The sequence below is a fragment of the Pan paniscus genome, chromosome 2, assembly GCF_029289425.2.
Source record: "Pan paniscus chromosome 2, NHGRI_mPanPan1-v2.0_pri, whole genome shotgun sequence".
Taxonomy (NCBI): domain Eukaryota; kingdom Metazoa; phylum Chordata; class Mammalia; order Primates; family Hominidae; genus Pan; species Pan paniscus.
The window spans coordinates 147,017,401-147,042,728 of record NC_085926.1 but is presented as its reverse complement, the minus strand read 5'-3'; the positions used below and the strand labels follow the sequence as shown (position 1 = coordinate 147,042,728).

Sequence of the window (25,328 nt, the reverse complement as noted above, 5' to 3'; positions counted from 1 at the left end):
AAACAAACAAAAAAAAGACCAACCCAAATTCCTATTCTTAACAGAAGAGGTTATCTAAACCTATGTAACCAATAGTGTATTCCATAGAGCTACTCAGCCAACAAACTCAGTTATTGATTGCTTGAATAAATGCGGAAAGAGGGTCCCACAGCTGCAGGAACTTGTGTGTGTGCCCCACAGAGTGGCTCCACAGATACCTCCAGGAGATGAAGCTGGTACTCTGCCACCCAGGGAAACCCCCACAACTAGCAGGATGGTTGGGGGTACGCCCAAATGGGGTTTTTAGGAAAAACCAGACACTATGAAAGGACATTCTACTGCTTGTAGAGTACATAAAATGGTTTCTTTGCGGATGTGTGTGTGAAAGAAATGCTTGTATGTTCCGATGGCCCCTGACTGTTAGTCTGTTAGGTACGAATAGTGCCTGGAATGGCTGACAGGCTGGGACATGTCAGGTAAACTAGAGGAGCCAGCCTTTTGCTCTTGTAAAGGACCATTAATTCAAGTAGAATGAATAAGAAAACTAATGGAAGAGCTCTATTCTGGGAGCTCACAAAATGATGCTGCCAGGACCCTGCCTTCTTGTCCATGCATGCTGTTTTGATTCTGAGGTCATCTTCATTGTTACCTCCATGTAAAAATAGTTAAGGTGGCTTGGTTAGTGCTGAGGAGTCAGAATCTCAGAGGAAAAGGAGACAGACCACAAGCACTTTCAACCAGACTCTTGAGGTTGTGAAACTTTTTTCAGACATCACAGCTCCAAAGCCTGAGTCAGCAGGTGGGCTAAACGTGTGCTTGTTTAACTGGCACCTAGGGCTTCAGAACTGGTGGAGTCCCAGGAAAGGAGGAACCGTGAGGTGTGATTATGCCTTCCCCCTCCTACCTCCACTGGCCTCAAGGGCAGCATACCTCCACCAGATGCCCACCTCTCCTTATCCCTCCCCTTTGTCTCTTCCTTGTTCCTTCATTCTGCCTTTTATAAGACTCTGAAAATACATGGAATTATTTTTTTTCCAAAGGTACATTGATCCTACTTCAATCTATTAGGTACTTTAAATTACACCATCACCCCTATATAAGCCTATGTCTTTCTGAGGTTTGCACGCAAGGAGGGGAAAGAAGAGGACAAAGAATGGAAGTTTTATTTTTTTAATCTGTTACTTTTCTATTTTTACAAAGGAAATAATCCTGATTTTAAAGTAATCTCTCAAAAAGGCCATGTGTGTATCTTATACAAACAAAGGCACAGGAAATCTGTGGTTCTGGTTTCCCAAGAGGCTGACAGCAGGGAGTAAGCCTGGTCAGCAACAGAAAACCATAGGCAGGCCATTAAAAAGGGTCACTAGGAACTCAGAGACCATGCTTTCCATAAAACACTATCATATGACACAGTTTGGGTGACAGTGACTGTGAAAGAGTATCTCAGACACATTAGGCACTAAGTCGGGGCTGGCTTGTTAAGATAACCACCATTATTGAAGGCTTATCTTTCTGGAAAAAGGTATTCCAGTTTCCAGACAGATATAAACCAATTTTTGAAACACAGAGCATGATAATTTGGGAGCTTCTTGCAGCATGTATATTCCTAACAAATATCCAATTCAAATAGCTTATACTTCAGAAGTAAAATAACATAGATCAATATAATGTCAATGATCAGTGTATTTCTGAGAACAGAAATTCAAAGAAAACACCGAATCTCAACATAATAATGCCTACATTTATTCTGTGGTCAAGAGGCTTTTTTTTTTTTTTTTTTTTTAAGAAACCAAGCACTTTACTTCTCACTAAAAATGAGATTATTGATCTACCATAACCATTAACTCTTAGATTAAGTATAGAAGGTTATCAAAGGCTTATAAAATACAGACTTACAGGCATAGCTGATAATAGTATAAATAAATCATTTTAATGCATTGTATTCAATTTTGTGCTCTTAAGTATATTGATTTCTGGACTGTTTTGTTAACAGCTCTGTAAAACTTCCACCAGTATTTCCATTTAGAAAAATACAACTGGGCAAGGCATGGTGGTTCATGCCTGTAATCCCACCATTTTGGGAGGCTGAGGCAGGCAGATCACTTGGGCCCAGAAGTTCAAGACCAGCCTGGGCGACACGGCAAAACCTGTCTCTTCAAAAAAAAAAAAAAAATAATAATAATAATACAAAAAGAATCAGCAGGGCATGGTGGTGCACACCTGTAGTCCCAGCTACTTGAGGGGCTGAGGTGGCAGGATCACTTGAGTCCAGGAGTTCGAGGCTGCAGTGATCTATGACTTTGCCACTGCCCTCCAGCCTGGGTGACAGAGCAAGACCCTGCCTCGAAAAAATTAAAAGTTAAAATTAAAAAAATAAAAAATAAAATTGTAGCATACAGTAGTTGTGAACTGCTCTCAGTTCACACTTTTTATATTCTTTACCAAACTTTAAAAACTATGCACTAAATCAATTTGGAGTGAAATGTTTGCAAAGCAATCTTAAAAACTGTCAACTAAGCCATGAATCACAAAATCCTCACTATTTTACATCCAAAAGTTCTAATTCAATACATTAGACAACCTTAAGCTCTTTTGTTCTTGCCTAGCTTAGGTCTGAGAGCAAATCTACGAGTATTCATGTGCTCCTTTGTGATCTTAAGGTTTCACTATCTTCATAAGCCAGTTCTTACCTTCAGGGTGGTGTCCATGTACGGGTCCTCCTCACGAGCTGCCGCCGCACTGCACCGCACAGTGAAACACTGCAGGTTGTTACTGAGGAGGAAGACACAGGCTGCTGAGCAAAGTGAGGCCAAGAACCAACATACCCACAGCAGGGAGGGTTTCACAGGCAAACAGGGCAATGGCAGGGGTGACAGTCAAGTATTTGTCAAATATTGCCAAGTTAAACTGCTTCTCAATAAGAGGAATGCCTCAGAATCCCTGTGGTGTGTTTTTAAAAATATACAACTGGTCCCCATAACACCCCTAGTGAATCGCAATCTCTAGGGGCTGAATCTGGACGTGTATATTTCTACAAAACTCCATATGTGACTCTGATGTGCATCCCTAGTTAGGAACCATGGATCTGGGCCAGTATCTTCATTTTACAGACAAATGATGCCCCCAGTACCTGCCCAAGGTACAGATGGGTGTCTATCAAAACCAAGATTAAAACCCACTTCTTAACTGTTGTTCTTCCTCAACCACCTCATGATGAAATCCATCCTGGATTATGCTGGACAACACAGACTATGCAAACTCAAATCCAATGGTCGAATTGAAAATGAGAGACCATCTGAAGGCATCTTCAGAATTACCTAGTCCAGCAGCTTGTTTTAAAGATTGGGGCATGAAAGGTTCGTGACTGGTCCACCGTCTCTCTGGAGAGTAGAGCCAATTAGATCCCAGGTCTCCTGACCCCTCACACTCCTCTACCTCTTTCCACAACTCCAGGCTGCTTCTGCATACAAAAAGGACCTAGGGACTCCACTGTAAGTGCACAATAGATGCCTGGTTGTCATCTGTGGTTGTTATCTAGGTCAACCCTCGAATATTGACATGAAAAACAGTTAATTAACTTAGAAATTGCTACACAATGATGTATATTTCTGTTCCATTATGTGACGGGACAGAAATTGATATTTTTATTCCTTCCTTCTCCCTCCCTTTTTAAAAAAACTAGAAAGTGGGAGAAGTAAAAACCAACTCTTTAAAATAAAAAAAAGGACTAAAGCAAACCTAACAGTAATATTAAATTAAAAAAATGTTCTCATAAAAAAAGGCATTCTGATATTTTCAGTTAGGAGGCTTAGCACAATTTAAGAGGTAGTCAGGCCTCTCTCCATCTGCTGGTGCTTCCACTTCAGCCTCAGCCATCTCTGTCTATCTCTGCAACGTTCTAGGAAATGACCTCTGGAGTCATGACAATAACTAGGACAGTAGCACTACCACTTACAAATCTGGAGTAGAGTTAGCAACCTTGGGAAGTAAACTGAGAGAGAGGGAAGCAAAAAAGCACCTGCAGTGGGACCGGAAGGACAGATAAGAATAGCTATGACCGCAAAAACAAATAAACTTTAGATTCTAGAGATAAAAAGGCAGGGTTTCGGCCAGGCGTGGTGGCTCAAGCCTGTAATCCCAGCATTTGGGGAGGCCGAGACAGGCGGATCATGAGATCAGGAGATCGAGACCACCCTGGCTAACACGGTGAAACCCCATCTCTACTAAAAATACAAAAAAAAAAAAAAAAAAATTAGCTGGGCGTGGTGGTGGGCACCTGTAGTCTCAGCTACTCGGGAGGCTGAGGCAGGAGAATGGCATGAAGCCAGGAGGCGGAGCTTGCAGTGAGCCAAGATCGTGCCACTGCACTCCAGCCTGGGTGACAGAGTGAGATTCTGTCTCAAAAAAAAAAAAAAAAAAAAAAAAGAAAGGCAGGGTTCCCTGACTTACCTCCACCTATAGGAATCCAGTCTATTGGCTACTGTTGGAATTCTAAGCAGAAATGTATACTAGAGAAAGAATAAACTGAAATGTGCTGGCATTGAAAGATGTCCAAGATATGCTGCTATGTAAAATAGCAAGATGCTGAACAGTGGACAGAGCATGATCAATTTCTGTAATAAATAAGGCATAGTAGTACATGCATTGTAAAAACAAAATAAAACAAAAAAAATGGCCGGGCATGGTGGCTCATGCCTGTAATCCCAGCACTTTGGGAGGCTGAGGTGGGCGAATTGCCTGAGGTCAGGAGTTCCAGACCAGTCTGGCCAACATGATGAAACCCCGCCTCTACTAAAAATACAAAAAAATTAGCCGGGCATGGTGACGGGCACCTGTAACCCCAGCTACTCAGGAGGCTGAGGCAGGGGAATTGCTTGAACCAGGGAGGTGGAGGTTGCAGTGAGCTGAGATCACGCCACTGCACTCCAACCTGGGTGACAGAGAGACACTCCATCTCAAAAAAAAAAAAAAAAAAGTCTTGATATGCTTAACTCTGGGAGAATAGGATTTCATGGAGGGCTTTCCTACTTATACGTTTCTATAAAGTTGGCATTGTACATGATTTTATTTTGTTCTTTGCTTCTTAAAAAAATCTGTATTGCTTTCTTTAGGCATATACCTATCTTCCAGAAACTTTTCAAGACCACCTTATGGGACAAGAGATTTTGAAACATTTATCTATTGGGTAAAATAAAAAAGAAGGGCTGGGCGCAGTAGCTCACATCTGTAATCCCAGCACTTTGGGAGGCCGTGGCGGGTGGATCATCTGAGGTTAGGAGTTGGAGACCAGCTTGGCCAACACGGTGAAACCCCATCTCTACTAAAAATACAAAAAAATTAGTCGGGCATGGCGGCAGGTGCCTATAATCCCAGCGACTTGGGAGGCTGAGGCAGGAGAATTGCTTAAACCTGGGAGGCAGAGGTTGCAGTGAGCTGAGACCGCGCCATTGCACTCCAGCCTGGGCAACAAAAGAGAAACTCCGATTTGATTTGAAAAACAGGAGTGGAGATTCTTATTAAGAATCTGAATTTACATAAAACAACTGCTATTCTAATGTCTAATGGTTTCACAGTGAAGTTAATGATGTCAGTCTCCTTTAGTGCTGATAATAAGAAAAGCTCAAAAATGTCCTATCTGGAGGCAGTCAAAACCCACGCATTACAAGTCCATTCAAACCCATAATATGATGCTTTCAGGACTCTACACTCCAAATATGTACATAACTTATAAATAAGAGAGATGGGGCAATAGATTTAGTGGGTCCACTCACTAAATTCTCAGTGTACTTCAAGTATATGCAATCAGATGGGAAAAAGATGGATAGTCTTTTACATCTATATGATGGGACAGAAATTAGTATATTCCTTCCTTTTCCCTTTTTCCATTGTTTCTGAGATGGTATAGTTTCCTAGATTCTTCTGCATCCTTAAAAATCTTTGTCTTTCTCCTCTTGCTTACTAAGCAAGACCTTCACCAGAGTTTAATTCTTTAATAACTTTTCACTATCTACATACTCTCACTACTTTAATAATCAACTTTTTTTTTGGCGGTAGTAAAACTTCTAAGCTTTCCTCTTTACCCTAATCTACAGTTCTATGTGTCCAAAAGCCTACTTAGCATTATGTCTTGATAATCTATAAGCATCTCAAACTCAAATGTCTAAACCAAACATCTCTTTTGCCCCACATTTCACCAGCCTCCATTGTTTCATAAAAGCAGGCAAAACCTTGGTGGGATTTTTCATGCCTCCTACATCCCCATTATCCCATCAGACAAGTCTTTTAACTTTCCCACTGAAGCCTCTCCCATCCATCCTCCCTTCTCCTTTCATTAACACTACCCTGCCTGAATACTGCCCCTTAATATCCTTGCCTGAACTATTCCAATAGCTTATTTATCTATGTTCAATCCATCTTCCACAACAGCCACCATTAATTTTCCTAAAACAATGTTCTGATCATATTACTTTCTCTGGTTAAAACTTTAAAAAAAAGTCCTTAGTTTAATTTTCAAATCCTTGAGCTCTCTTTCAAGCACTGTTTTCACCACCTGTCTACTTTTCAGCTTCTTCATATTTAAAGAACATCACTACACAACACTTTGGACACTGGAAAGAGTAGCTACCTCCACATTGTTCACTTAAGAAACACACTGCCATCAGCAGCATTTCTCCTTAAGCCAGAAATCAGGTGGAGAAGGGAGTGCAACCACTAAGAGTGGATATCAGAATCTCCAGATTGGTTCTATGCAGTTTGGAATCTCCAGCACCTGCTAGAGATTGTGATACTACCACTCAGTGGTGGGGGGATCTCTGTCCTGGGCAATTAATTTTTGGATGTTCCTAAAAACTTGATACAGTTTTTGTTTATAGTCTTCCTTCAATCTATAATGCACATCTCTTTCAATCTTCATCTACCAAAATTCTAGCTAGCTTTCATGCTTCACTTCAAACACAATCAGCTATCCACAACTTCCCCATACAACTTAGCCAGAAGTAACTTCCCTCCTCCCAATGTCAATGGCACTTTCATGAGGTCTTAAGACATTTTTTGCAAATCTCCTAGTGTCTGTGACTCTTGTGTGTCTCTCTAACCTTCTCTTCTATTGTTGCTTTAGAAAGTGGTTGGTGTATCTTATTCACAGTTGCATGGTCAGATGGCACAAGGAAGTGCCCTGAACATAATCTAAGCTCAAAAAACAGGAAATAGAACCAAAACCATCATATGCTGCTGAGATTAAAAGGAAATGAAATCAAGCTACTGCTTGTGAACCCAGTTTACATGCCAGCATAATAGGGGAAGGCAACTCAACACATCTGCCACCAATTAGCACATGACTTTGGCCAATTCTAACCTCTCTGTAACTACTTCCCTATCTGTGCCAATCAGGGAGAGAATCAGATCATCTCTCTGGCCCCTTCACAGTTCTAAACTATTATAAATAACTCAATTTATACTAGAAAAATATGGTAGCAGTGAGAAAAAAAATTTAGGAAATCTAAAAAGAAACTTAAAGAGACGCTCTGACTGGCTGCATTGACTTTTCATTAAAACTCCCTATGAAAGTCTTCCTTTATGAAGAACCTTATACTTCCTTACAGGGACCCCTATCCAGTCTAGGGAAACAAACAAAGACAAAACCAGAGTCTAAATCTTTGACATTGAAAAGGCAGGTATGGGTCATCAAAAGACAGACTTACAATGACATGTAACTCATGCATTTATAGTACTCTATGCTAGTTCACACAATTCTCACAGATTTAGGCAGTACCTCAAAAATTTACAAACAAGTGACTCACAGGCCAGCAAGTGACCCTCTAACAGTACCTTGTAATGACGTGCAAAAATTGTGGCGTGAGTACTGCCTGCTGAGACTTTTCAGGATACTGGTAGACTGACATCAATTCAACAGATTTGACAACCATGTAGAGATAGCCCACATGAGGTAAGGAGAAAAAGCAAAAGAGACTCAGCAATTCTTTTTCCTGAGGCAAATTTTTTCCATCAGACGTAAGAGAACCTGCATGCAAAAATGAAAGAAATAAAACACCATGAAACCAGTAAATAAAGGGGGAAATAATCATATATTGACTTTGCTGTGCAAACTGTATCAGCGGGTAACCAAAGAGTTGCAAAGGGGAAGTTGCTCTTTATAGAAGAATGTTGGTAAGAAATAAAAAAGGAGTAATATAATTAGAATATCGGCATTGTACAACTCCTACTAAATTAACAGATGTAAGTAATGATCATCAATGGCTGTTAACATCACAAAAAGAGTCCACTGGCAGAGCTCAACACTACTTGTGTTTCAAAATAATAAAAAGAATAATAAATAATCTGAGCAAGCCTGAGTATAGACCAGCAATGTTGATAGAAATATGTGAGCCACATCTGCAATTACTAGATTTCTAGTAATCACATTTTAAAAAGTAAAAAGAAACAAGTAAAATTTTAATAATATTGTATTAACCCAACATATCAAAAATATTACCATTTCAAGAAGCAATAAACACAAAAATTAATATTATATACATTTTTGTACTTAGTCTTCAAAATCTAGTGTGTATTTTATACTTATGCCATATCTCAATTCAGACTAGTCATATTTCAAGTGCTTAATAGCAGCATGTGACTAATGGCTACCATACTAAACAGCATAGATTTCCATCTACCAACTCACATGGAAATACAGTGGACAGAGAAACATGTTAAATGACATGTAAGGATTCAATTAGCAAAATTCAGATTGTTGGAAATTTTACAGTAAAGAGTCTAATTTCTTGTTAAATAAGATGCAAAGAAAAGAGAGGAAGGAAAGCCTAGATATTAAAAGAGCCTTAAAAGACATAGCAATCAATTGCAATGTATGAACTTTATTTGGAATATGATTCAAACAAATGAATTACAGAAGTTTTTTAGTCAATTAGAGAAATGTGAACACTTACTGGATATCTGGTGGTATCAACAAAATTTTTTTTTATTTTTATTTTTTGAGATGGAGTCTCACTCTGTCACCCAGGCTGGAGTGCAGTGGCACGATCTCGGCTCACTGCAACCTCCACCTCCCGGGTTCAAACGATTCTCCTGCCTCGGCCTCCCAAGTAGCTGGGACTACAGGCACCCACCACCATGCCTGGCTAATTTTTTTTTTCTAGTAGAGACGGGGTTTCACCATATTGGCCAGGCTGGTCTCGAACTCCCAACCTTGTGATCCACCTGCCTCAGCCTCCCAAAGTGCTGGGATTACAGGCGTGAACCACCGCACCCGGCAACAAATTTTTTATAATGTGAAATAGCATTTTGGGTTTAAGTAAAAGAATACTTTTAGAGACATATGTTGAAATATTTATGAATGCAATGGTATGAACTCCAGGATGTGCATCAAAATAACGTAGCATGGAGCAACACTGTTGAAGCTGTTTGATGGGTACGTGGGGGTTCACTGCACTATTTTCTATCTACATGTGGCTGTAATTTTTCATAACCAAAGTTGTTTAACAAGTACCCTGACTGACACCCTTGAAGGACACCAATTAATAGCAGAAATCCAATTCTGTACTCTCCATATTTGGCTGAAAGTCAACTGTCCAGTATTTTTCTCCCTATTCTTTTTTAACATACATCTGTGCTCTGGCCAAAGAGAACTGCTCACGAATCTCCAAATACACATAATTTTACACCTCATATAATGTTGGTTCCCATTATGTAATATCTTACCAAAATCTCTATCATCCATTACGGCCCAGCTCAAATACATATGACCCATCCATTCGTCTATTCAGTCAGTATTCATCAGGTACCTACTAAGTGCTGCTGTTCCAGATTCTAGGGATACAACAGTGTTCAGAACAACGTAACTGCTTTCACAGAGCCTTCATTCTAGTGATGGGGATTGGGATGGAGAGTAAACAAGTAAACTCCAGTGTGAGTGGAGAAGGGATATTTTAAATTGAGAGGTCAGAGAAGTCCTCTGTGATGAAGTTACACTTCAGCTGCGAACTGAATGACTTAAATGCACCAGTCACACAAGGCTGAGAGGAGTACACTACGCACAAGAAGAGCAAATAATAGGTCTTAGATAAGCGTGCCTGTGGCGTCTCTAAGGAAGAGGGAAAGGCCACTATGGATGAAGAATAGTAAGCAGGGTGAGAGTGGAACAAGATGGGCTTAGAGTTAAGGTCATATACGCCATGGAATGGATTTGGAGTTTTTATTCCAAGTGCTATGGGAAGCTCACTGGATCTTTAGCTGACCCTCTAATATGGCTATTGACCCTGTCTGGTCTCCAGCCCTGTCTCACTGCCGCCCCCTTAGTTTTGCTTCTCTCAGTTTCTCAAATGTGATCCTCCCTCTGCGACAGAGCCTTTGCTGCTGCTTCTGCCTGGAAGGCTCTCTTCCCCTCCCCTGCACCAACCCAACCCTATTCCCAAGTGAGTCCAATTCGCCCTTCAGATCCTCTTTCTCAGGAAGCCTTCTCTGACCTCAAGATGAGGTCAGGGTCTTTTGTTATAGGCTCTCACAGGGAGGTTTACCACAGATCACTCATTTCAGGGTACAACTGTGAATCTGCCGTTATTCGAACGTCTCCCTTCCCCCACTAGACAATTAGCTCCGTAAGAGCAAGCACTTCACTCACTGTTAGTTCCCTAGTATTCAGCACAATGCTCAACATAGTAGGTACTCAATAAATAGTTACTAAAAGAAAGAAAAAAAAAATGAAGGTTAGAAACACATTTAATCGGAATAATATTTGTATCTTTCTCTAGATAACATCTAAAGATGTTAATCAGGCCAGAACTGAGTGCAGGGCCTATTAGTGATTCTCAATCATGGTGCCCATTAGACTCTTGGGGAGCTTTTAAAAAATACTAATGCCCAGGCCCTGTAACTGATAATCTTGCATGTAGAGCCTGAGTATCAATATCTTAAAAAGCATTCAGGTAAGCCCATTGTGTGGCAGGGTTGAAAACCACTGCTCTAAATTATTTTCCATTCAGTCCACATTTTTACACCTAATTCACAAGCCAATCATAAGAAGCTTGGCCAAATACCTAGCTAGAACCCAGACATACCTTGGCTCTGACAGGTCTCCAATTTCCTTTTTGGGCCTAGAGGCCATTTCAAAAAGGGAAATGAGTTCAGTCTGTCATGCCTTCTCCATGGCTTCTCCTAGCAGGTATGACTTCCCTTTCTAGTACTCACAGGTATTTGCTAAGGATTTTGGGCCGGGTGTGGTGGCTCACACCTGTAATCCCAGCACTTTGGGAGGCCGAGGTGGGCGGATCAATGAGGTCGGGAGTTCGAGACCAGCCTGACCAACATGGAGAAACCCCATCTCCACTAAAAATACAAAATTAGCTGGGCGTGGTGGGGCATGCCTGTAATTCCAGCTACTCGGGAGGCTGAGGCAGGAGAATCACTTGAACCCAGGAGGTGGAGGTTGCAGTGAGCCAAGATCATACCATTGCACTCCAGCCTGGACAACAAGAGCAAAACTCTGTCTCAAGAAAAAAAATAAAAAATAATAATAAAATAAAGGTCGGGTGCGGTGGCTCATGCCTGTAATCCTAGCACTTTGGGACTCCAACACAGGCAGATCACAAAGTCAGGAGATCGAGACCATCCTGCCCAACATGGTGAAACCCCGTCTCTGCTAAAAATACGAAAAAATTTAGCCGGGCTTGGTGGCAGGCGCCTGTAGTCCCAGCTACTCGGGAGGCTGAGGCAGGAGAATCACTTGAACCCAGGAAGTAGAAGTTGCAGTGAGCCGAGATCGCACCACTGCACTCCAGACTGGCAATAAAGCAAGACTCAGTCTCAAAAAAAAAAAAACTTTGTTAAAGGGCCACAAGAAGACTCCAGTGGAAGAACCAAACCACCAAACCTATTACCCACATGGGTCTTCACTTCCAGCCCAGACAGAGCATTTTCACCTTGCTGCACTGTCACACTTCTGCACTGTCATGCTTACCGGTCTGGTAAATGGGTAGCAGCTGGAGGGAATGTAGCTTGATGTCATCAGACAAGACATAGGACGAAATATCAGGAGCAAAACGTCTGTGGGTTTAAAAAGACAGAGAAAGGGAAAAATATAACTTCCATGTACTTTAAGCAGGCATATATACATAAAATGCCGGTAAAAAAAAAAAAGCACTATAATACCTATAGAGCAGGTGCTGAAAGTGGGAATATTTTCTTTTTTCATCAGCTAATCCCGTAGACTCCAGTGTAACAGATAATCCAGACTGTTCACTTTTTTCACCAAGAAGTTCCAGGGGCTTCTGGCAGATGACAAAATCATCTGACTCAAGCTGTGAAATGTCATTACTGATGCCTTAAAAAAATAAAATGTAACAGTCCTACTTGAATGAAAATTAGATTTTACAACATCCTCTCACCAATTAGACATATAGTAATTTTATTTATTTATAATATGCACACATTTACAAGGCACTGTGGTTGTGAAAAGACTTAGCGCTTGCTCATTTAATCTCCACAACTGATAAAGTACAACAGGGTAGGTATTATCATCCCCATTTTACACATGAGGATATTGAAACTCAGAGATGGTATTATTAACCCAAGGTCATTCAACTAGTAACTATGAGGACTAGGACTAGAAGCCTCTCATCTAGCAGTGGTTGTTCCATTACTTCTACTGATAAATATATTCACATGCTACAGAGTAAGCTATGGACAGCCAGATCATAAAACCAAATCCCATGAAATAGGAATAACTAAATCTATAAATAACATGGCCGGGCACCATATATACCACAGACCTTCAGACTGCCAAAGATGAAGGTTTTCTATATTCCTAAAACAAGAAAGCAAGTCAAATTCATTATTTACCTTCTTCTGTCCGTCTTATTCGATTGTTGGTCTTATGTGAATGGTGGTGAACTCTCTCTCCATTTTTAGGGCCTGACTCCAGTTTTACGATTAAGACTTCTAAGTCTGACATGACAGCAACATATCCAACACAAAAAGAAATCTCAACAGGAGTGATATTATCTATGTGTATAATTAAAGAACGTTCAAAGTCCAATAGTGAGAATTCCTCATTAATGATCTGGTACTTCAAACTAAATAAGACTAATTTATTTGTGCAGCCAACGAGAAGGTCTCCTTTCACAGGGCAACAGGAAATGCACAAGGGGGCCTCCGAAAGCGGCATTTCAATAATGTACATCTGGTCTCTGAAGGCTTTGCTGAATGGTCCCTCCACATTATGCCCAATCATTCGGATACACACACGAGAGTTTTCAGTCCTTTTATTTCTCCAGTTCACATAAGCACGTAGAAATGTAGCTTTGTTTTTCTCTTCAATTGCTACCAAATAATCTCCTGAGAAGGAATGAAGATTATACTGAGAATTTGTAATTAGAAATACAACCACCTCCCTTGCTGACATGAGTACTATTAATGAATTCTAACACAAATGGTCGAATTAAAGACTGAATAGAATAAAACCCTAAGTAACAAAATCTTAGGTGTATTTTTGACTGACATTAGGCTTTGAGGTTCTGAAATGCAATCTCTCCCATCTGAGTGTCTTAAGACAACCTATTAATTGCCCATGTAACATACAGAAAGTTCATATAAGGAATAAAATGTAAAATTAAGTGTTTACTGTAGCTCTAAATCTGCAGTTCTAACAAAGCTCTACTGACACAGAATTCACTATTAGGGTGACACCAAAATTAGGTATACATTAAGGAATTCTCAGACTAGCAGAACTTACATGTCAAACCCTCTCCTTCCCACAAGTCACAAGTCTGAGAAACAGGATAAAGTCGGAAATAGCAAAGAAAATACAGATCCAAGTTAATTTTCTCTAAATTGTTGATTGTATAAGTTTTAACTTATAAACATATATTGGTTGTGGGAAGTCAAAATGGTAACGTGGTAAAGAGATGCAAAATGAAAAGCATAATGATCTCCCCCTTGAGGACCCAATGTTAACACACAGCCTGGTATGTGCCTTTCAACACCTTTCTCTCATACAAACAGAGATCACAGAGCGGTATTCTGTCTTTTTTAAAAACAAACAAAAACTAGGCCGGGCGCAGTGGCTCACGCCTGTAATCCCAGCACTTTGGGAGGCCGAGGCGGGCGGATCACGAGGTCAGGAGATCGAGACCATCCTGGCTAACACGGTGAAACCTCGTCTCTACTAAAAAAAAAATACAAAAAATTAGCCGGGCGTGGTAGCGGGCGCCTGTAGTCCCAGCTACTCGGGAGGCTGAGGCAGGAGAATGGCGTGAACCCGGGAGGCGGAGCTTGCAGTGAGCCGAGATCGCGCCACTGCACTCCAGCCTGGGCAACAGAGCGAGACTCCGTCTCAAAAACAAAACAACAACAAAAAAAAAAAACAAAAAAAACAAACAAAAACTAAAATGTAATCATATTAAATATATTTAACAATCTGCAACTTTTAAAAATTATTAATAAATCTCTCCCTCCAGGCTGATACATGGATATCTAACATCCTTTTCAATATGTTCAACATCCCATATGTACATACATATGCATAATTTATTCAATAATTCCCTGATAAGCATTCAAATATATTTCCAGGGTTTTTTGCCACTATGTTTCATAGTAATACATAGGCTTATATCTATATCTTTATTTACTGGGGGATTTATTTTAACGGTACAGATTCCCAAAAGTGAGATATGTTGGGCCAAAGGGCATGGGCATTTTAAATTTCAATATTGCCCAATTACTATCAATTAGATAATAGAAATTCATGTTACCAGCAGCAGTGCTTAAACACACCTGTTTCCCCACATCCTCACTAGCACTGACTCTACACAATGAGAGAAACATGGACTCTCATGGCTATTAAAATTTACATTTCCTAGACCTTTTTATAAAGCTGGCCATCTTTTCCTATGTTTATCAGCCATGTATAGTTTCTCTTCTGCATGATGTCCAATTTTTATTAAGTTGTTCATTTGTTTTTCTTATCATGACACTGCAGCTCTCTACTTAAAAGGGATATAAACCTTTTGTCGTCTATAAATAGTAAATGGTTTTAGAGTCTATTTTCTGATTTTGACTTTGCTGATGGCATCTTTTACCATACCCTTTTTATTTAGAGTATACTATATGTATCTTTTCCTCCTTGCCTTCTGAGTTCCCATCCATGTCCTCCAAATTACATAAATATGCTCCCATATTTTCTTCTATTTTAGTGGAGGTTTAGAAAATATACATTTTTAATCTTTAGAATTTTGCGGGTAAAGAAGGAGATAAGTCAGAGGATCTAATGTCACTTCTTCCAAATGTAGACTCTATTATATTAACACTATTAAGCAAAGTGGCCCTTTTCCGATGAATTGAAATTGAAATGCTGCCATTACATTGACTTCCCATGTACTTATGAGGCAAGCAAGCAGGTGCTGCCCCTTTCTGCAGACATTCACTGGGCTGACCAGGCTCCCTCCTCCAAAATGATCCTGACTTCTACAGGTAGCAAGCTTTGTCCTGATGATGGTTCTTTTTATGCCACAGAGATGGAGCCTGAACCTGTTCTTTCCCTGGAGATCGTAGAATGCCTAAAGAGATCCTGCAGGTGCCCTAAGTTTGTTCACTTTTCCAGGGAAGCAGTTTGGACAGAGTTGGGATGAAGTTGAGGCCTCCATCTTCCTAAAATTCCCCCAGTAAATAAATAAATTTTTTTTATTGTAGTACAATACACACAACATAAAATGTACATTTTCACCATTTTTAAGTCTACAGATCAGTGGCACTGGTATCTTCTCATTGCTATGCAACCATCACTACCAACCATCTCTATAACTAACTTTTTCATCTACCAAAAAACTCTGCACTGATTAAACAATAATTCCCTATTCCTCCCTCTCCCCAGGGTGAGACCACCATTATACTATCTCTATGAATTTGACTACTCTAGGTACCTCATGTAAGTTGAACCATATAGTATTTTTCCTTTTGTATCAGGCTTGTATCACTTAGCGTAACTTCTCCAAGATTTATCCAGGTTGTGGCATGCATCAGAATTTCATTAAGGCCAAATAATACTCTATTGTATGTTCATACAATATATTTTATTTACTTATTTACTTGTCAATGGATCCTTGGACTGTTTCTACCTTTTGGCTCTTGTGAATAATTTTGCTACAAACATTGGTGTGCATGTATTCAAGTCCCTGCTTTCAATTATTTTGGGTATACACCCAGAAGTGGAATTGTTGGATCATATGGTAATTCTATGTTTAATGTTTTGAGAAACTGCCATATTGTTTTCCACATAGGCTGTGTTATTTTACATTCCTACCAGCAACGTTTAAGGGTTCCAATTTCTCCACATTCTCCCCAACATGTTAATTTCTGTATTTTTAATAACAGGCATACTAATGGGTGTGAGGTGCTATCTCACTGTGGTTTGGATTTGCATTTCCCTAATTATCAGTGATTTTGAGCATCTTTTCTTATGTTTTTTGCTGTTTATGTATTTTCTTCTTTGTAGAAATGTCTATTCAAGTCCTTAGCCCATTTTTTAATCAAGTTTTTTTGGTTGTTGTTGAGTTGTAAGGGTTCTTTATTGTATATATTCTAGATATTAATCCCTTATGAGATATATGATTTGGAAATATTTTCTCCCATTCCATGTTGTCTTTTCAATCTGTTGATGAGTCTTTTGATATACAACAGTCATTAATTTTGATAAAATCCAGTTTATCTATTTTTCTTCTGTTGCCTATACTTTTGGTATCATAATGTAGTAAGTAAATTTTAAAACTAAGAATATTTAATTACAATAAAACCTTTTTATTCATATACCTATAAATACATGCCCATTTCATCTATAAAATTCATATATTAACTAATGTTTATAGTATGCAAATTGTAGATAGTGTCCATGTTATATTGTGTGCTTTCAGATTAATGACCTGGTCTTTAAATGATGATCCAGCACTTGCTAAATGTGCCTGCCTGACAATCCTTATGATCAGAGCTTTAGAGTTCCTTCAATTAACTCTCACAACAGCCCTTCAAGATATAAATCTCCCTCCTCATTTTATACATCAGGAATCTGAAGCACAGACAAGCAAAGTAACTTGTCCAAGGCAACACAACGAACAAATTAGGAAACTGGGACTCAAACCTAGATCTGGTTAGCTCAAAAGTTTATGTTCTTTGCCCAATAATGCTGTTTCCCCAACTGATAGAAGGGAAATACAAGTCTACAGGAGTCTGTGGAGGCTATAACCCTTTACAAGAGAAGGGAACTAAATTTTTTAAGCTTTATGTGTGCAGTGCCTCATTTTACCTTTTTTAAATTTAAGTGTCTTGCTCTGTTGCCCAAGTTGTCTTGGCTCACTGCAATCTCCATCTCCCGGACTCAAGTGATCCTTCCACCTCAGCCTCTCAAGTAGCTGGAACTACAGGTGTGAGCCACCACACTTGGCTAATTTGTGTGTGTGTGTATATATATGCATATACATATATTATATATATAATGTGTGTGTGTATATATATATACACACACACACATATGTAGAAACAGGGTTTCACTATGTAGCCCAGGCTCAGCTTCTGTCTTTATTAAGTACATTGAAAAATCATTCTCATTTTTACTCTTGAGCTTAGAGTTACTGACTTTTAAAAATAAGTAAACTTTCCCTTTTATGTAGCAAGATCACAAACATGGCTAACAGTAATACCAGATCAAAGGCTGTACTCCTATGACAAAATTGAATCACAAGGCAGAAATAATTTATAAGGCATCTAAATATGTTTTATGACTTCAGGAAAACTGAGAGAAAGTAGGGCTTGTGGGAGGGGTAGATGGGCTGGGGCTGGTTTAGTACACTTGTGCTAATGGCTAGGAAATTACAGCCTTGTGGTCTGCATCCTCCATGCCCCACCACCCCTAGACACCCCATAAACAAGTGTCTACCACCAAAGGTCCCCACACAGCACTCGACCCTGGCCACCAGGTCTTTCTCTTTCAGGAGTGGGGAGTTCTCAGGTCTCCCCTCTTCTTTGCTTTACACACTGTATTAGTCCATTTTCACATTACTGCTACAAGCAAATACCTGAGACTGGGTAATAAAGAAAAAAGGTTTAATTGACTCACAGTTCCGCATGGCTGGGGGGACCTCAGAAAACTTATAATCATGGTGGAAGGCACCTCTTCACAGGGCGGCAGGACAGAAAATAAGTGTGGGTAGGGGAAATGCCAGACACTTAAAAACCATCAGATCTCATGAGAATTCACTATCATGAGAAACAGCATGGGGGAAACTGTCCCCATGATCCAATTACCTCCACCTGGTCCCGCCCTTGACACGTGGGGGTTATGGGGACTACAATTCAAGATGAGATTTTAGGTGAGGACACAGCCAAACCCTATCACACACAAAGCCTAAATTTATTTTCCCTTACTGATGACGATGTCAGAGGTCCCCATCCTTCAAAATTTCTACCTACTTTCTCCCTAATACCCCCAAATTTTATTTTAAAAACTTTCAGCTAATTTGAGATTTTTTTTAACCTGAAAATGTTTTCTGCTTGAGTAGAGACCTGAAAAGCATTTTTAGTAAACATAGATGGCTGATGTAAGATTCTTTCCATTTTTGATGAGGAGACTTGCTACAGAGGAGGACACTGGGCATTGAGCCGGAATCCTCATGTCCCAGTTATTGTGAATGGAAGGAAGGGGCCAAAAGGGAAAAGCTGTGAAGTGGAAAACAAGTTATCTGGATACCATCATAGCCAGAGTCAGCTCTATTTATGTTCATTTATGGGTGGATTAATAGGAGCTGTACCCAGGGGTTGAAGTTCAAGCTGTGGACTGAAACTTACCCTTGAGCTACATGACCCGTGATGCTAATTCCATCCCACATGACTCTTGAACCTGCTTTAAGGCAGCCAACTGGATTATAAAAACATCTTTATTGTTCAAGGCCTCATTAATAAGGTTACAATGCTACTCATGGCCTCCTGCAGCCAGTACTGCTCTAGATCAGTGGTTCTCAATCCTGATTAAATATCTGACTCACCCCAATGCTGTCCTCACTCCAGGGAAACTACTACTGTATCTCTGAGGGTTTGGCCCAGGCATAGAGATTTTTAAAAACTCCCCAAGTGATTCGTATGCATAGGTAGTGGCCATCCAAGGATCCCACAGGTAAGAAAGCTAGAAGTTTACATAATGACTGCCACTCCAAATTCTAAAATAAACATCCACTTGGAAGAATGAAGTAAATCATGTAAACATATTATTTGTCTGTGTGTATGCCTGTCTGTCCCTGTCTTTCTTTCTCTCTCTCACACACACACACATATAAAAGTTGAAAGAGGTGAGTTTGTTACTCAGTAGAACTCTTGAAAGTGAGAACTCTTATGCCTTAAAAGGAGTGACGTAGAGAAAACTACCAATATTGTAACAGGTATGACCATTAAAGACAGATTTTATAAGAAATACCAAAATTGGAATATTCCTGCTGAAAGGGAACTTAAAGAGTTAATGAGAGGTTTTTCAAACAGGTCCGTGGCCCAGTGCAGGCCCCTGCTAATGTTGTCATTAGGCAAAAACAAAAACAAAAAACCAATGACAGCAGAGTAAGTTGTTCACAAAGCTAAAGATATCCAATGTTTGATGCTAAGTGTTTTTTCTTTTATAAATAATGACAGTAAATAGTAAGGCTTTTCATTTTTTTTTAAAAAAAACACAGGCATATCCCAGAGATATTGGAGGTTTGCTTCCAGACCACCGCAATAAAGCAAATAATGCAATAAAAAGAGTCACATAAATTTTTTGGTTTCCCAGTGCATAAAAAAGTTATGTTTGTACTAGATTATAGTCTATTAGGTGTGAAATTGCATTATACCTAAAAAACAAACAAAAAAACAAAGCAATGTACATACCTTAACTAAAAATATTTTATTGCTAAAAAAAATGCTAACGATCATCCAAGCCTTTAACGAGACATATCTTTTCACTGGTGAAGGGTCTTGCCCCGATGCTGATGGCTGCTGACTGATCACGGTGGTGGTCACTGGAGGCTGGGGTGGCTGTGGCAAATCCTTAAAATAAGACAACAATGGGCCAGGCGCAGTGGCTCACACCTGTAATGCCAGCACTTTGCGAGGCCAAGGCAGGTGGATCACCTGAGGTCGGGAGTTTGAGACCAGCCTGACCAACCATGGAGAAACCCCATCTCTACTAAAAATACAAAATTCGCCACAAGTGGTAGCGCATGCCTGTAATCCCGGCTACTTGGGAGGCTGAGGCTGGGAATTGCTTAAACCTGGGAGGTGGAGGTTGTGGTGAGCCGAGTTCATGCCACTGCACTCCAGCCTGGCCAACAAGAGTGAAGCTCTGTCTCAAAAAAATAAAATAAAATAAAATAAAAAATAAAACAATTAAGTTTGCTCCATCAATTGACTCTTCCTTTCACAAAAGATTTCTCTGGAGCATGCAATGCTATTTGATAGCATTTTACCCACAGCAGAACTTCAAAATTGGAGTTAATCTTTTCAAACCTTGTCATTGCTTTATCAACTAAGTTTATGAATTATTCTAAATCTTCGTTGTCTTTTGAACAATGTTCCCAGCATCTTCAATAGAAACAGATTCCATCTCAAGAAACCACTTTCTTTGTTCATCCATGAGGAGCAACTCCTCATCCATTCAAGTTTGATCATAAGATTGCAGGAATTCCAACACATCTTCAGGCTCCACTTCTAATTCTAGCTTTCTTGCTATTTCCACTACATCTACTGTTATTTCATCCACCTAAGTCTTGAACCCCTCCAAGTCATCCATGAGGGTTGGAATCAACTACTTCCAAACTCCTGTTAATGTTGGTATCTGATATCCTTCCATGAATCCTGAATGTTTTTAATGGCATCTAGAAAGGGTGAATTCTTTCCAGATGATTTTCAATTTATTTTGCCCAGATCCATCAGAAGAATCACTATCTGTGGCAGTTATAGCCTTACCAAATGTATTTCTTTAATAATGAGACTTGAAAGTCAAAATTACTACTTGATCCATGGGCTGCAGAATGGATGCTGTGTTAGCAGGCATAAAAACAACATCAATCTCCTTCTACATCTCCATCAGAGGTCTTGAGGACTAGGTGCATTGTCAATGTGCAGTAATCTTTTGAAAAGAATATTGTTTTCTCAGCAGTAGATCAAAACAGTGGGCTTAAAATATTCAGTAAACAATGTTGTAACAGCTGTGCTGTCACCCAGGCTTTTTTCATTCTAAAGCACAGGCAGAGTAGATTTAGCATAATTTTTAAAAGGGCCCTGTGATTTTCAGAATGGTAAATGAGAACTGGCCTCAATTTAGTCACCAGCTGCATCACCCCCTAACAAGAGTCAGCCTGTTCTTTGAAGCCAGGCATTATCTTCTCCTCTCTAGCCAAGAAAGTCCTAGATGGCATCTTCTTCCAATTTAAGACTGTTTTGTCTACACTGAAAAAATCTGTTGTTTAGCACAGCTGCCTCCATAAACTCATCTTAGCTATATCTTCTGGACTTCTGGATAACTTGCTGCAGATTCTACATCATCACTTGCTGCTTCACCTCGCACTTTTATATTATGGAGACAGCTTCTTCCCTTAAACCTCATGAGCTGAACTCTGCTAGCTTTAAACTTTTCTTCTGCTGCTTCCTCACCTCTCTCAGCATTCACAGAGTTGAACAGAGGGCCTTGCTCTGTATTAAGCCCGGGCTTAAGGGAGTATTTTGGCTGGCTTGATCTTCTACCTAGAGCAAAGTTTTTTTCCTATCAGCAATAAGGCTTTCTAATCATTTGTGTTCACTGGAGTAACACTTAATTTCAAGAACTTTTCCTTTGCAGTCACAACTTGGCTAAGTGTTTGGTCCAAGAGGCCTACCGTGCAGCCTATCTCAGCTTCTGACACGCCTGCCTTCCTCACTAAGCTTAATCATTTCTAGCTTTTGATTTAAAGTGAGAGACATTCAAGTGTCACTTGAACATTTAGAAGACATTGTAGGGTTATTAATTGGCCTGATTTCAATATTATTGTGTCTCAGGGCCTAGGGCAGCCTGAGGAGGCAGAGACGATCAGAGCAGTAATCAGAACACACACGACACACATCAATTAAGTTCACCATCTCACATGGGCACAGTTCATGGCACCCCAAAACTACTACAATAGTAACATCAAAGATTGCTGATCACCATAACAAATAATTATGATAAAGTTTGAAATATTGCCAAGAACTATCAAAATGTGACTCAAGAGACATGTAGTGAGCACATGCAGTGTGAAAAATGGAACCGGTAGATTTGCTCCACACAGAGTTGCCACAAACTTTCAATTGGGGAAAAAAAACCACGCAGTATCGGCAAAGTACAACAAAGTGAAATGCAAAAAAAACAAGGTATGCCTGTATATGTCTTTACTTGACAAAATAAGCAGTCAGATACTATGTATGGTAACCCCACAGTTTTTAATTGAGCCACGAAACCCCAGGGTCTGGATATCACTGATCTATTTATTCAACTTTTTTTTTTTTTTTTAACATAAACTCAGACCCCAAGGTTTCTATAAACTCACACCGAACCAGCTGCGGGGTAGGGATTATAGACAGATCTCCAATCTTCCAGGTTCAAGTTCTCCACTTCATTAATACCATAGCCACCAGCTTTTGCACCGTAAATACTGAACTTTACACCCATCTTGTAAAGTATGAATCGAAGGTAAGTGTATTAAAGGAATTATATGGTAAATTCTTCTGTAATCTAAAAGGGATCTAGTTTTAAATGTTGGATTTTTCTAAAATAGGATTCACCCACACAGTATTTCCTTGGTATTGCTTCACATTTCTGGTGTGAAAGAGTAACGGCTGCTCTTACAACTGTTTGTTTTTGTTTGTTTTGGGACGGAGTCTCACTCTGTCGCCTAAACTGGAGTGCAATGGGGCAATCTCCGCCTCCCCGGTTCAAGCGATTCTCCTGCCTCAGCCTCCCAAGTAGCTGAGACTACAGGCGCCCACCACCACGTCCGGCTAATTTTTGTATTTTCAGTACAGACGGGGTTTCAATAAAATGACCGGACTGGTCTCGAACTCCTAACCTCGTGATCCGCCTGCCTCAGCCTCCCAAAGTGTTGGGATTACAGGCGTGAGCCACTGCGCCCGGCCACAGATGTTTAAGAGAAGGGAGGGGGGCAGTCTGAGTTCTACTTACACACATATAAAAATCAACACATAATGTGAACTTTCAAAAACCGACCGGAAGTGGATGGAGGTACAGATGTGAAAGAACTGCCAAGAGTTGGAATAATTGTTAAAGCTGGGAGTACTTGGAGGTTCCAGGATACAGTACTAGTCTCCTTATTCCTACTTGTTTTTTTGGTAAGTCTTTGAAATCTGAGGCACTAAAGAGTTTTTTGTTGTTGTTTGCTTAAGTATCCGAGATGAGTGGAATCCAGCCAGAGGCCTTTCTGCAGAAAACCAAGACGAAGAGATGTCAGCGTCTCCGCCCCGACAGAAGCAAGCTCATACCTATGCTTGCCGCGACAACCGCATAGCTCAATGCGACTTCAAGCAATCAGCGGCCAGACCCAGGGAGACCATCCGGCAAATTCCGGGAAGCAAGAAGTCCCATCCCTAGCTAGAGCTACAGCCCAGACGTTCGGTCTGCTAGCTAGGAGGCCTCAAGCTGGACCCCAGGCGGCCCCTGGCTCTCCAGATTACTCACCAGCCTCGCTGTAGGCCAGGCGCAACACCCGGCCCAGCGTGGAGAAGGCGCACCGCGGCTGGCACAGCTCCTGGCCGGCCACCGCGAACGCCTCCACCTTGCAGCCCGCCGCCACGAAAAGCGCGTCACGCCCCCCGCCACAGAACCGGTCCGGCTCCAGCTTGCAGGGCACCACCTGCTGCGACCCGAACGGGTGCAGGTTGTACAGCTGCACCATCCCGACGTCCGGCTGCGGGATGGCACAGCCTGCCCGCCCTGCAGGGCGCCCGGAGACCCCTCGCTGACCGCGAATGTAGGACTACTTCCGCGAGCGAGCCAGTGACGCCGGGTCACGTGAACGCCAGCCGGCCCCGCCCGCGGCTCCGCTACTTAAAGAGGCCGCCGCGGGGCGTGGCAGGCGTCGGGAAAGCGGTCACGCCAGCCTGGTCAGCCCGCGCTCTCGCGCTGCAGTGCTTTCGGTTTCTGCGCCTCCCACTCCGCCGCGCGAGCTTGCCACTGCTCTACGCTCAGTGGCCGGTGGGTGCGGGGACCGCTGGGTCCCTGCCTTTCGTCTTTTACTGCTTCGGACCAGGCGGTATGTTTTGGCTTTTGAGTACGTTCTGACAATTCATCATCTATCTTGTAACATTTTGTACTTACTTTGAGGAGCGTTATTCATGTCTCTTCAGTAGTCCCTGAGCTTCTGGAGGATGGGGTTGCAAAAACTGAAATGGGGTGCAATTCGGGGCTAAACACTCTGAAGAGTTGCTTTAAAATAATGGAAATTCTAGAATAGTTCAGCTGGAAAGAGCAAAGCCTTGAACGTGCTTGGCAAAAAGATATTTGTTGAATGAAAGAATCCATGGACTTCATCTTGTAGGCATTTGACAGAAGACTAGTTTGAACCCCAGAGGATAGAAGAACTAGGAGGGAAATCCCCTGGCTTTCAGTCCAGTGCTCCTAAAACTATGCAGTAAATTATCTATTCCTGACATCTCAACGTGGAGTTCACGATCGCAACACTTTCCCTTTTCTAAAAAAATCAGATTTAGATAAAACAAGTAGTATAACTTTGTCCAGTTCACCTAGAAAATATATGTGTTAGCATGGATTGAGGGATGCTGTTTTATTTAGGCACACAGGGACATAAATGAAAGTGCAACATTTTCTTCAGTCAGTTTCCAGTTCAGAATTTGTAAATTAGATGCAATTGGATTGAAGTTAAACTTGCCTCCCTTTCCTAGGCCCTTCAGATGAATAAAGTACCTCTAAGTAATGGGAAACAACAGGTTCGTCAAACTCAGTGAGTCAGAAGTAAACATGGAGGTAGCTCAGGTCAGGAACTAGGGCTGCAAAAAATCACAGAAGACTCCTATGGAAAACAACCAGACTAATAGTCCACAAGTTATTTGTTGTAGATACAAAACTTAAGAGCAAATATCAAAATCAATAGTAAAAAAGATTCCTTTCCACAAGTATCTGCCATATTATTCTTTTTGGCTTAATTTTCTTCTTCAAGACTTAATTATCCTAATTCAATTTTCTCCTAATGAAGACTGATATTAACTTTAGTGTAATTTCACCTGCATAAAAAGAATGTCTGTTTTGGAGAAAGAAGTGAGATTTGCTCAAAACCTGGAACCCC

General features: G+C 40.7%; 1 protein-coding gene across 10 annotated transcripts in view; it reads right to left on the bottom strand.

Moving 5' to 3' along the window:
• The window catches only part of HPS3 (HPS3 biogenesis of lysosomal organelles complex 2 subunit 1), a 43,651-nt gene extending 19,605 nt beyond the window's left edge, over positions 1-24,046 (bottom strand). For 5 of the 10 annotated variants that reach the window (XR_004670766.3, XR_008624908.2, XR_008624907.2 and 2 more), the window contains exons 1-6: positions 23,705-24,001; positions 12,832-13,326; positions 12,142-12,313; positions 11,951-12,036; positions 7,807-7,999; positions 2,670-2,751 (exon numbers count right to left, since the gene is read on the bottom strand). Coding sequence is in view for 3 of the 10 variants with exons in the window: in XM_003826485.6 (XP_003826533.2) it covers positions 2,670-2,751; positions 7,807-7,999; positions 11,951-12,036; positions 12,142-12,313; positions 12,832-13,326; positions 23,705-23,921 (1,245 nt within the window). In the remaining 7 variants the exon portion in view is untranslated. Of the gene's footprint in view, positions 1-2,669; positions 2,752-7,806; positions 8,000-11,950; positions 12,037-12,141; positions 12,314-12,831; positions 13,327-23,704 lie in introns of all 10 variants that reach the window. The other 5 variants (XR_008624906.2, XR_008624905.2, XM_034957582.3 and 2 more) reach the window with 3 other exon arrangements.
• Positions 24,047-25,328: the final 1,282 nt, after the last annotated feature.